Raw genomic sequence first — 13,042 nt, 5'->3', positions numbered from 1 at the left:
TTCAAATGGAATTGTCTACAATTCTACGCAACGAGTTTTTCGTGACTACTTTACCCCCTGGAAGAGAAATTTCTATATAGGTCCACGATATCGTATTGCCCACATACAACGGTACTCCCCGATATTCGATATTTTGACGATTTTAGGGGGTTGTTTACAATTTCGTATTTAGAGTTCCTAATAGCAACTAGAGTCTATGAAAGAACATTTTCTATGTAGGACCACGTCTTCGTATAGGTATTTCCACGATTTTAGTTACAATATTCACCGAAACTGTTTGAAATTTCGTATTTGAAGTTTCTAATAGGTACTACAGCCTGTGACAGAAAATTGTCTATGCAGGTCCAGGTCTTCGTATAGCCCGAGTTTAGCTACATTATTCACCTGAATTTTTCTTCAATCTTCGTATTAGAATGTTGTTATGACTTATGATAAAAGTTTCCAATGCAGTTCCAAGTCTTCGTATTCAGTATTTTTAAGATTTTAACAGAATTTTTAATGGATCTTACTTTTTTGAAAATTTTCAACTTCATTCCAAATGGTGGAGGGTATTCAAAGTTCGGCCCGGTCGAACTTGCTGCTTTTTTACTTGTTATACCCTAAGCCATATGGCTGGAGAGAGTATATATCATTTGATACGTCCAAAACGTGCCTCATCGAAAAAACGGTTTTAGACCCTAGGTCTCTATGGACCAAATCCGTTTCAGGACAGGAAGTATCCGATTTGGTCCTCGAAATATTATTACCAAACTTAGGTCGAGTTCGGAGATGGGCAATATTTTACTGCACAGAAAGAGAAAGGATAATCCGATTTTACTCCAACTTTGCAAATACCAATATTTGCATCAGCGCTAGGTCAGGTGCGACCACTCCATCAACTACCTCCCCCAAAAAGCGTCCAAATTTTGAGAAATTATAACTCTTATAAAATATAATATAAGAGGCTGATTGTCTCCAAATTACACTTTTTTATTAACCCAAGGTCTGGTGTGAATATGGAATATATCGGTCCACTCCTTCTGGTACCTCCGCCAAAAAGGGTCAAAATTTTGATTAACCAAAACGATCATAAAAAATGAAATCAAAATCCAATTCCATTCAGACTTGGTAAATCTCAATATTTCCATCCACACAAGATCTGTTATAAAGATGGTAGAGATCGGACCATTTCATCTGATACCTCCCCCACAAAGGGTCAAAATTTTGAATAACCAAAACGATCATAAAATTGGAAATAAGCATTCGTTGCTCTTCAAATTTCGCACATCCAATTGTTTCTACTGACAAAAGATCTACTGTGAAGATGGGAAATTTCGGTCCACTCTTTCTGGTACCTCTCCCACAAAAGGGTAAAAATTTTGAATATCCATGTAGCTCATAAAGCACGAACTTAGCATCCGATTCCATTCAGCCTTGGTACATCTTCATATTTCTATCAACACAAGATGTTTTTATAAAGATGGTAGAGATCGGACCATTTCTTCTGGCATTGCCCATCTCCGAACTCGATCTGAGTCGAACGATAATATTTCGATGTGTCATATTTGGATCGAATCGTATACTCCCTTCGAGAGTTATCCAGCCAGACAGACACTAAAACTTAAAACAAGATTAGTCTATAAAAGGCGACCAAAATCGAAAATCGCTAACGAAGACAGAATGTATCGGTCCATGTTTTCATGTGGTCCCCATATAACGGCACCTCTTGATTTTCTGTATTTGCAATATAATTTGATAGTTTGAATATTTTCTGGGTATATTGATTCCTCTCGTCAAATATGCAATATAGGTATAGTCCCTATTCATAAACTTAGGGATAATTAAAGATTTCAGATGGAATTTTAGAATTTTCATCCCTAAACATCGAAAATCGAATAAGAATACAGATTCGATTAGAATTTAAGACTTTTTAATGCAATGGAATAAGTTGTACTCAAACAAACCAAATTGGACCCCATTTCCTATTCGAAAAGCGGACTTAGTTGTAATTAAACTTGTATACTTTCATCACCCCATTGAAATCTCAAAATTCCCCGAAGAACGTAATATGTCAACATTGTAATAACTGAATTAAGTCATTTCAATACTGACCACAAAAAAAAGCAAAAATCAATCACACATCATATCTAATAAATACAATCAATAGATTGAGATAAACCGTTGACAAGATTACCAAGCCATATAGTTGCTGGGCTATCTGGCTAGCCAGCCGGGGGGACGGACCGGCCATTGCAACAATATTGATTTACTGGCAGCACTTCACAGTACAACGCGTACTAAATCAAATTTCCCCCCCAATGAACTTTAAACTCAAACAAAATCACAGATTAGTTGAGGTCTGCTATAGCTTTGTCTTCTTCTTCTTCATCATCATACGTGCATGGAGACCTGGGTTCGTGCAGTTCAACTAATGCTTGAAATATATCACGTCGTCGGACAGCTTGCGGTAGCCGGCGAAGCGAGCAAGTCTAATCGCTGTCATTACTGATCAAAACAAAAGCTCAACTCGGCAAGGGGTACAAGTTGTGGCAGTGAGGGCATACATACTTAGCAAATGGTACCAAATTGGTACGAAATGTACTTACCTTTGGTTGGGAGTCGCATTTTTCTGGGTGAGTGAGGTAATGGCGAGAACTCGAACTAGAAAGAAATAAACAATTAATTAAAAATAAATCAAGTAAAAATAGCAACAGAATATCTGGAGGTACATTTATATGGGGCTATACAAAAATTTTGGATCTGTATAATTAATTGCCTGCGGCACCTTACAGACCTGGAGGGCCTTCAAAAATATTTTTTAAAAAAATCCACGCCTTGAAGGATGTTCAAAAATTATTCTTTAAAAACTCCAAGTTTACAGACTTGGAGGGCCTTCAAAAAACATTTTTTAAAAAAATCCACGCCTTGAAGGATGTTCAAAAATTATTCTTTAAAGTTTACAGACTTGGAGGGCCTTCAAAAAAATATTTTTTAAAAAATCCACGCCTTGAAGGATGTTCAAAAATTATTCTTTAAAAACTCCAAGTTTACAGACTTGGAGGGCCTTCAAAAAATATTCTTTAAAAACTCCAAGTTTACAGACTTGGAGGGCCTTCAAAAAATATTCTTTAAAAACTCCAAGTTTACAGACTTGGAGGGCCTTCAAAAAATATTCTTTAAAAACTCCAAGTTTACAGACTTGGAGGGCCTTCAAAAAATATTCTTTAAAAACTCCAAGTTTACAGACTTGGAGGGCCTTCAAAAAATATTCTTTAAAAACTCCAAGTTTACAGACTTGGAGGGCCTTCAAAAAATATTCTTTAAAAACTCCAAGTTTACAGACTTGGAGGGCCTTCAAAAAATATTCTTTAAAAACTCCAAGTTTACAGACTTGGAGGGCCTTCAAAAAATATTCTTTAAAAACTCCAAGTTTACAGACTTGGAGGGCCTTCAAAAAATATTCTTTAAAAACTCCAAGTTTACAGACTTGGAGGGCCTTCAAAAAATATTCTTTAAAAACTCCAAGTTTACAGACTTGGAGGGCCTTCAAAAAATATTCTTTAAAAACTCCAAGTTTACAGACTTGGAGGGCCTTCAAAAATATTCTTTAAAAACTCCAAGTTTACAGACTTGGAGGGCCTTCAAAAAATATTCTTTAAAAACTCCAAGTTTACAGACTTGGAGGGCCTTCAAAAAATATTCTTTAAAAACTCCAAGTTTACAGACTTGGAGGGCCTTCAAAAAATATTCTTTAAAAACTCCAAGTTTACAGACTTGGAGGGCCTTCAAAAAATATTCTTTAAAAACTCCAAGTTTACAGACTAGGAGGGCCTTCAAAAAATATTCTTTAAAAACTCCAAGTTTACAGACTTGGAGGGCCTTCAAAAATATTCTTTAAAAACTCCAAGTTTACAGACTTGGAGGGCCTTCAAAAAATATTCTTTAAAAACTCCAAGTTTACAGACTTGGAGGGCCTTCAAAAAATATTCTTTAAAAACTCCAAGTTTACAGACTTGGAGGGCCTTCAAAAAATATTCTTTAAAAACTCCAAGTTTACAGACTAGGAGGGCCTTCAAAAAATATTCTTTAAAAACTCCAAGTTTACAGACTTGGAGGGCCTTCAAAAATATTCTTTAAAAACTCCAAGTTTACAGACTTGGAGGGCCTTCAAAAAATATTCTTTAAAAACTCCAAGTTTACAGACTTGGAGGGCCTTCAAAAAATATTCTTTAAAAAATCCACGCCTTGAAGGTCATTTAAAAAAATATTCTTTAAAAAAATCCACGCCTTGAGGGTCATTTAAAAAATATTCTTTAAAAAATACACGCCTTGAGGGTCATTTAAAAAATGTTCTTTAAAAAATCCACGCCTTGAATGTCATTTAAAAAATATTCTTTAAAAAATCCACGCCTTGAGGGTCATTTAAAAAAATATTCTTTAAAAAATCCACGCCTTGAAGGTCATTTAAAAAATATTCTTTAAAAAATCCACTGTAAAAAATCCATTTGTAAAAAAGTACAATTGTACTTTTTTCCCGATTTTTTTTCCAGCACAAAATAACCTCTTCACCATGAAAAGCTTTTTTTCTAATATTTAAGTGCAAATATAACGCCGGCGATGCGATCATAGCGTTATCGTCTTCCGAACATGCATACATACATACACACACATATCTATGGACAATCGATCATCATACGACTAACGTCGCTGCAGAAAAATAATGCCGAAACACCAACAAATCGCCATGGACTCAACGAACACCGGTAGCTATAACGCAAATACATACATATATACAATGACGACGACGTCGAAACGCGACGTCTTCCAAACGTTCGACAGCGACGATGCGTTCGTTGAAACACAAAAAAAGCGTTATATTTATAAGTGAAATGCTGATTTGAATTCAGAACGTTTTTAGCTGTTTTCACAACAAGTAAGTGTTGGCGGCGGTTTGGATTTTTTTCGTATTTTTTCAAGAAAACAAAAATATGTTGGCGGGAGTGAAGAGTTGTGGTGTTGAGATGAGGTTTAAAAATATTAAAAAAATTAATATTTGAAAAAAAATATTTTTTTTTGGAAATAAAGAAAAAATAATTTTTTTTTTTTGGAAATAAAGAAAAAATTAGAAGTGAAAATATAATTTTGAAAAAATAAAATTTAGAAGTGAAGAAAAAATGTATATCGGTTTCTATGGAATGAAAGTGATGCATCTACCAGTTGCACATACATGTTTGACTTGAAATTTTGTGTTAAAAAATTAATGGTTTAATTAATTGTGTTTCTATACAGGATCCCTACGAAACCTATAAAAGAAAAAAACAAAAAAACAAGTACAATAATTTACAATTAACTACCTGTGTGGTTTTTCCAATTATTGATAAAGTTGTTGTGATCGATCGAACTAGCAGAGATACTAAGGCAGCAATACATACACCTAGACACATATGTATATACATACATATGTATGCATGTGTCAAGGCAATCAAAAGACATTTTGTAAATTATTTCTATTTTTTTAATATGCCCTCAACCTCATGGGTGAGTGTGGAGGGTGAGATAAAAAAAAACTGCAATAAAGTCAAACGCCATAATTTTTACATTCTTTTTTTAATTTTATTGAATAAAAGCAAAAAATGTCGGACATAGCATCAAATTTTAGAATAAGTTCAGATTTGTTCGAATTGGTCACCTTTGGCACGAATTATGGCCAATGAAACCGTCACACGCTGCTCGAATGTTGTTCTGGGGTATTTTGGCCCATTCCCTGCGAAAAGCTTGCTTGAGGTGATCGACACTTTGGTATTTTTTAGTGCCAACCTTGCTTTCCAAAATACTCCAGACACAATAGTCCAAGGGATTGGTATCCGGAGATTTTGGTGGCCATTGTGAGCTGGAAATGAAGCGAGGAACCTCATTTTGTAACCATTCTGTAACCCAGCGCGAGCTGAGTGCGATGGTGCTGAGTCCTGTTGCAATGTCTAAGGTCTGCGGCCAAAATTTTTGTGTGCCCAAGGTTTTAATACACCCTTCAGAATATTTTCGCGATCAAATTCCGCATTTATTCTGATGCCACGGTCGATTAATACGAGCGGACAGCGACCATCGGCTGTTATGGCGGCCCACACTTGAGTTCCGGCGCTTGAGTTCTGGTGGCCAACCGAATAGGTTCATTTTTAGCTGACCTCTTTGGCAAGTAAACACGATGATTTTGTTTGTTTACAAATTGCTAGACAACAAATGTTTTCTCATCGGAGAAAACCAAATTCGGCTATTCAACACTTTCGGCCAAGCGAAGCAACTCTTTAGCTCTTTCGAGCTTTTTGGAATTTCAATGGCTTTACCGAGCTTATTATTTAATATTTGTTTTTTAAATGAACCAAAAAATCCATGTTCATAGCCTGGTTGGAGATTCGAAAGATATTCCTTAAGAAAGTTCAGGATTGTAGCCTTGAAGGGCCTTAAAAATCCTTAAAAAATCCACGTTTGTGATGTTAAGGGGACTTTAAAAATAGTTTTGAAGGTCCTTAAAACATTGATTAAAAAAAACAAAATTCATAGCCCGAAGGGCCTTTAAAAATATTCTTTATAATATCAATATTTGTGGCCTTGATAGGTCTTCAAAAAATCCAGGTTTGATGACTTCGAGGGTTTTCATAATATTTAATTTATTTAATCTTGAAAATACACGTAATAACCCCAAAGGGACCCCAAAATTTATTAAATAATCTAAAAATTCAGGAAAATAGCAGTGAAGGGTCTTAAGAAGTTAATTTAATATTCCATGTTTATAGCCTGGTTGGAGATTCGAAATATATTCCTTAAGAAAGTCCAGATTCATAGCCTTGAAGGGCCTGCAAAAAATTCTTTAAAAAATTCATGTTTTGTGGTGTTAAGGGACCCTAAAAAATCAATATTCATAGCCCAAAGGACCATCAAAAAATATTCTTTAAAAATCATTAATTGTGGTCTTTCAAGGACTTGAAAAAAAGTATTTTGTTAAAAATCAACCTGTATGTTCCTTCAAGAGCCTTAAAAACACTCTTTAAATAACAATAATCATTAAAATTCAGAAAATAACCTAAAAATACCTTTTACAAATATTCTTTAAAAAAATCAACGAAAATAGCATGGAAGGACTTTAAGAAGTTAATTTAAAAATCCACGTTTATAGCAGCTGAAAGACCTTTAGAAAATATTCGTCAAAAATCCACGTTGATAGTTTTAAAAGGCACTCAAAAAAGGCACTATCCAATAATTAAATTTTTGGTAATTTACTAAAATTTATTTTTTTTTTCTAAATTTCAAAACAATGATTTCTCTTTAGAAAATTCTCTTATATTTCTCTCAGTGTCCACATACACTTCAATTCAACAGCTTCGCCAATAAACTTCAACTGCAACTTACTAGGTATCCAATTTGTTGGCATCATTACACATAACTCATTATTGTTGCCTGTAATGATGATGGGAAATTTTGTAACGGAAATACATTTCATATAATTTCTTTATTATTTTTGTTTTGATTTCCATTTCTTTTTTGCTGGTAATAATCCATTTAAAGTGGAATGAAGCGTAACGCTCACGTTCATGGAGGTGGGGGTAGAGGGTCAGACGAAATGAAAGAGAAACTATTACGACAATGGTAAATTCCATGGAACGCACAAGTTACTTCTATAAATTGCTGGCTGTAGAGGAAGAAAGAAAGAGGAAAGAAAGAGGGGTTAAAGTCAAACTTGGTGTGCAATTGAAATGTAAACTGCACTTCAATGACTTGTTGCTTGGCGGAAGAGAGGCACAGAAATACAAGAAACGTAGGATATAAATGTCAATCACGGTTGAGGTTTTAAAAATAAATGAAAGGGGGAAGTGGGTAGAAGTAGCGGAAAAAACCAAAAGCCATGGAAGGCCCTTAAAAATATTATTCTAAAATCAAAATTAATGGCATTGAAGGGCCTTTAAAAGCTTTTATTTACGAAATTCATGTTTAAAAACTTCAACCTTATTCTTTGAAAATCCATTGAAGAAATCTCTTAATAATGAACAAATTAAAAATCAACGATTTTTGACCTTCAAAAAATATTTTTCAAAAATCACGATAATAGGGTCTCATTAAAAATTATAAAATTAATAAAACTAAGCCTTGAAAATATGTTTCTTAAAAAGCACCCACAATTATAGACCTTCAAAACAATATTTGTAGGCTATTAAATATTTAAATATCCACTAAGATAAAAGACCTTCAAAAAATATTACTAAATTATTATATAAATATCAATATTATTATATAAATATTAAATATTACTAAAGAAAAATATTACTAATATAAAAATCCAAAATTAATTCCTAAAGTGGCTTTAACACTACTCTTTTAAATACCGCAATAATTTTGAAGGTCATCCACTTAAAAAAAATAATTTTTAAAAATCACGTATAATCTGGATTGGCATTCAAAAATCCCGGTTTGTGTTTTTGAAGGACTTCGAAAATATTCTTTAAAATATACTCATTTTTAGCCTTGAAGGGCCTTTAAACAAGATTCTTAAAAAATTATTCTTTAAAAAACAAGCTTTTGACCTACATGGCCCTAAAAATATTCTTTAAAAAATCCACGTTTTTGCCTTAGATGACCCTAAAATATTCCTTAAAAAATCCACGTTTTTTGCCATAGATGACTCTAAAAATATTCTTTAAAAAATCCACGTTTATAGCCTCGGATGACCCTAAAAATATTCCTTAAAAAATCCACTTAAAAAAAATACACGTTTATAGGCTCGGTTGACCCTAAAAATATTCCGTAAAAAATCCACTTAAAAAAAATACACGTTTATAGGCTCGGATGACCCTAAAAATATTTTTTCTAAAAATATTCTTAAAAAATCCACGTTTATAGCCTTAGATGGCTCTAAAATAATTTTTTTTTTAAATCCACGTTCATAGTCTTAGATGACTCCAAAAATATTCCTCAAAAAATCCATGCCGTAAATGACCCTAAAAATATTCTTTCAAAATTTCACGTTTATAACCTTGAATAGTCTTGAAAAACATTCTTTAAAAAATCCACATTTATAGCCTCAGAAGAGCCTCAAAAATATTCTTTAAAAAATCCATGTTTATAGCCTTAAATGGCCTCCACTACTGTGGTGTTGAGGGGACTTCAAACAATCCGGGTTTATAACCTTGAAGGGCCATCAAAAATATTGTTTACAAATTAATTTTGGGGCCCTGAAAGGCCTTCAAAAATTGTTTGTTAAATAAATTTTGGGTCTAGAAGGCAGGGTTTTTAAAAATAATATCTAAAGTCTCCACATCTAAAGCCTTGAATTGCCTTCGGCAAATATATAAAAAATCAACGATTTTATCTTTTAAAAATATTCCTAAAATTCTCTGTTGTTGGACTTGAAGGGTTTTTAATAATATTCGATAAAAAAAAACCTCAATTATGTCCTTGAAGGGTCTTCGGAAAAAAACTTTAAAATTCCTCGACGGTGTCCTCAACGGGCCATCCATTTTTTTTTTAAATATTCTTCAAAAGCTCCGAATCTATAGCCATGAAGGGCCTTTAAAATAATATTTCAAAAATAAACCTTTGTGGCCTTGAAAGGGTCTTCAGAAAATATTCCTTAAAAAATTCACGTTTTGGCCTTGAAAGATTTCATAAATATTCTTTAAAAAATCCACGTTTTGGTCTTGAAGGATTTTAAAAAAATTTAAAAAAATCGCGTTTAAAGAATTTTCCACAATTTTCTTTAAAAATCCACGTTTGAAGCCTTAAAGGGTCTTCAAATATTTTTCTTCTTTAAAAATCCACGTTTGAAGCCTTAAAGGGTCTTCAAATATTTTTCTTCTTTAAAACTCCACGTTTGAAGCCTTAAAGGGTCTTCAAATATTTTTCTTTAAGAAATCCACGTTTAAAACCTTAAAGGGTCTTAAAAATCCTTCAAGTCCTTCAAGGACTTCAAAAATCGACGTTTAAAATTCTTTAAAATTTCATGCTTTTGATCTTGAAGCGCCTTGAATAGCCTTGAAATATCCAAGTTTATAGTCTTAAAGGGCCTTCAAAAATATTCTTAAAAAAATCCAAGTTTAGAGCATTGAAGGGCCTTCAAAAAATATGCTTTAAAATGTCCACGTTTGTGGCCTTGAGGGGCCTCTATAAAATAGTTATAAAAAAACCGTAATCATTCAAAAAATGAAGTCCTGTACCATTCAAAAAATTCTTGGAAAAATTACGTTTACAGACCAAAAAAAATTTTTTTTTAAATTTAAGAATTGAAATGGTCTTCAAAATATATTTTATAAAAATAGACCTTACATTTTTTTTAAAAAAGTCGTGACCTTGAAGGGCCTTCAAAAGCCCTTCTTTAAAAATCCAACTTTTAAAAATAGGTTTTTAAAAAAAATCCACGTTTATGATTTTTCAAAACTATGTCTTCAATTATCTCTTCCCCCACTCCATCCCTTCCCCACACTCCATTCCCCTGCTAACCACCACTTCCTCCACACCGGCAATTAAATTCAATTTTTAACCAAAGAAAACCATTTGTGTTCGCTCGTTTGGCAAATGCCACTTTTCAACGCTTATTTATGTTTCTTGGCTTTTGTATTCTTTTTATTACCGTTACAATAAAAACAGCAGCAACTACAACAACACTATGGCTTAAAAAAGTAGCTATTAACTTAGTTATGGCCATTCTTCTTGCGGTGACTGTGGCCGATCGGCCGGCCATTCTTTTGCAGAAGACACTGGTCAATAGCACCGACGTACGCTACGTTGGTTTGTCGCTCAGTTAGAGAAAGTTAACTGTTGTCTAACTGTCTGTCTGACCAACTAAAATTGGTGAAATGCCAGTTTTGAAATTTACTTCCTGAGAATATTAAAAAAAAACACCGAAGATGCTGATAGTGGTGATAATGGTTTTGGGATAGTCTCATAAAATAATAATTCATTGCGGACAAAATCGTCAACTTTCTAAAGAAGATTGGAAGATTTGTCTTTGGAAATTTTATGAAAGAGATGTTGTTTTACTTTTGAATGTAAGACAACAATGACTTGGCAAAAATTTCAAAATTAAAATTCAAATTAAATTTGAAAAGGGAAGGGCAGATTTAATGGTTCTCGAAAATATTAAAATTAATAGAAAAGATAAAGCGAGTCAAAAATATTCCATAATATTTTTACCAAATAAAAAAAAACTTGGTCCATGGAAAATTTCTGAATAAATTGAAGTTTAAAAATTCCGCAATGAACCGTTAAAAAAATACCCTAACAAAATTTCCAAGGAAAAAATCTTAAAATCCACGTCTATAGCTGAAGGTCCTCCAAAAATATTCTTTAAAAAATCAACGTTTATAGCCTTGAAGGACCTTCGAAAAATATTATTTAAAAAATCAAAGTTTATAGCCTTGAAGGACCTTCGAAAAATATTCTTTAAAAAATCCACGTTTATAGCCTTGAAGGACCTTCAAAAAATATTCTTTAAAAAATCCACGTTTATAGCCTTGATGGTCCTTCAAAAATATTCTTTAAAAAATCCACGTTTAAAGACTTAAAAAGGCTTCAAAAATGTTCCTTAAAAGCCATGTTTTCAAAAATCAAAATTAAAAATTATACTTTAAAAAATAATCAAAAATGTATTAATTTATTCAGAAAATGATAATTAACCCCCTTTTCTCTACTTTTTTCCAGATTACCTTCAATAAAACTCACTCAACATGTCTTTGGATGAAGTAAGTATATATACATCCAGATTTTTTTTATTGTGAATCCTAATTAATTTCCCCTCTCTCCCCTTAGCAATTCAATGCCGCCGCCGAAAGCGTCAAGACCATGACCAAGCGTCCCACCGACGATGAATTCTTGGAATTGTACGCCCTCTTCAAGCAAGCCACCGTCGGCGACAACACCACCGACAAGCCCGGTATGTTGGACTTGAAGGGCAAGGCCAAATGGGAATGGTGGAACAAGCAAAAGGGCAAATCCCAAGAGGCTGCCAAGAAGGAATACATTGAATTCGCCGCCAAATTGGTTGCCAAATACACATAAATAGAGATGAAGTTCCTCGATTTTTCCATAGACGCTGTGTAAATGATTTCTTTTGTATGACTTAAATTTTCTTTTTGTTAATTAAAAAAAAAATAATAATTATTATTATTTATAAAAAATAAAAAAATAAACTTTTTTACAAAAAATTACGATTTCAGACTTGAAGGTCATTCAAAATGTATTCTTTAAAACTCCACGTTTATAGCCTGGAAGGGGCTTCAAAAATATTCTTTAAAAAATTCAAGTTTGTAGCCTTGAAGAGTCTTCAAAGAATATTCTTAAATAATCAAAACTTATAGCTCTGAAGGGCCTTCAAAAATATTCTCAAAAAATTTTAAGTTTCTGGCTAAAAATATTCCTTAAAAATCCACGCTTTTAGCCTTGAAAGATCTTCCAAAAATATTATTTAAAAATCCACATGCATAGTCTTCATGGGCCTTTGAAAATCTACGTCGATAACCTTAAAGGTCTTTAAATGTCCTTTAGAAAATATTATTAAAAAAACAGCCAGCATTCTCTAAAAACGGCTTTGTAGCCTTGAAGGATGTTCACAATATTTTCTTTTAAAAATCCACGTTTGTAGGCTTGTAGCCTTTAAAAACATTGTCTAAAAAGACAATTTTATAGCCACGAAGAACTTTCAAAAAATTTTCTTAAAAAATCCATGTTTATAGCTTTAATGGCCCTGAAAATTATTCTTCAAAAACTCTACGTTTCTGACTTTGAAAGGCTTTTAAAAATATTCTCTAAAAAACCACCTTTGAAGCTTAGAAGGTTCATTAAAAATCCACAGTTGTGGACTTGCAGGGTCTTCCAAAAATAAAGATTCAGGTTTGTGGGCCTTCAAATGTTTTTTTTTTTTAATCCGCCTTTATAGCATAGAATGGCCATCAAAAAAATTCTTAAAAAGTCTATAGGATTTTAAGGGCATTTAAAAATATTCTTTTAAAAAACTGTCTTTGTAGCCTTAAAGGGCCTTCAAAAATATTCTCTAAAAAAGTCACTATTAAAGCCTCGAATG

The 13,042-nt window shown here is 32.9% G+C and overlaps 1 protein-coding gene across 1 annotated transcript; it reads left to right on the top strand.

Moving 5' to 3' along the window:
- Positions 1-4,799: 4,799 nt before the first annotated feature.
- LOC101895698 (acyl-CoA-binding protein homolog) lies at positions 4,800-12,026 on the top strand. The gene is made up of 3 exons (XM_005176959.4): positions 4,800-4,912; positions 11,665-11,705; positions 11,773-12,026. The coding sequence occupies exons 2-3, from the start codon at positions 11,691-11,693 to the stop codon at positions 12,019-12,021; spliced, it is 264 nt and encodes an 87-aa protein (XP_005177016.1). The 5' UTR covers positions 4,800-4,912; positions 11,665-11,690; the 3' UTR covers positions 12,022-12,026.
- Positions 12,027-13,042: the final 1,016 nt, after the last annotated feature.

The sequence above is a fragment of the Musca domestica genome, unplaced genomic scaffold (genome assembly GCF_030504385.1).
Source record: "Musca domestica strain aabys unplaced genomic scaffold, Musca_domestica.polishedcontigs.V.1.1 38, whole genome shotgun sequence".
Classification (NCBI taxonomy): Eukaryota; Metazoa; Arthropoda; class Insecta; order Diptera; family Muscidae; genus Musca; species Musca domestica.
Note: the sequence above shows the minus strand (reverse complement) of the source record. Positions and strands in the feature narration are given on the sequence as shown.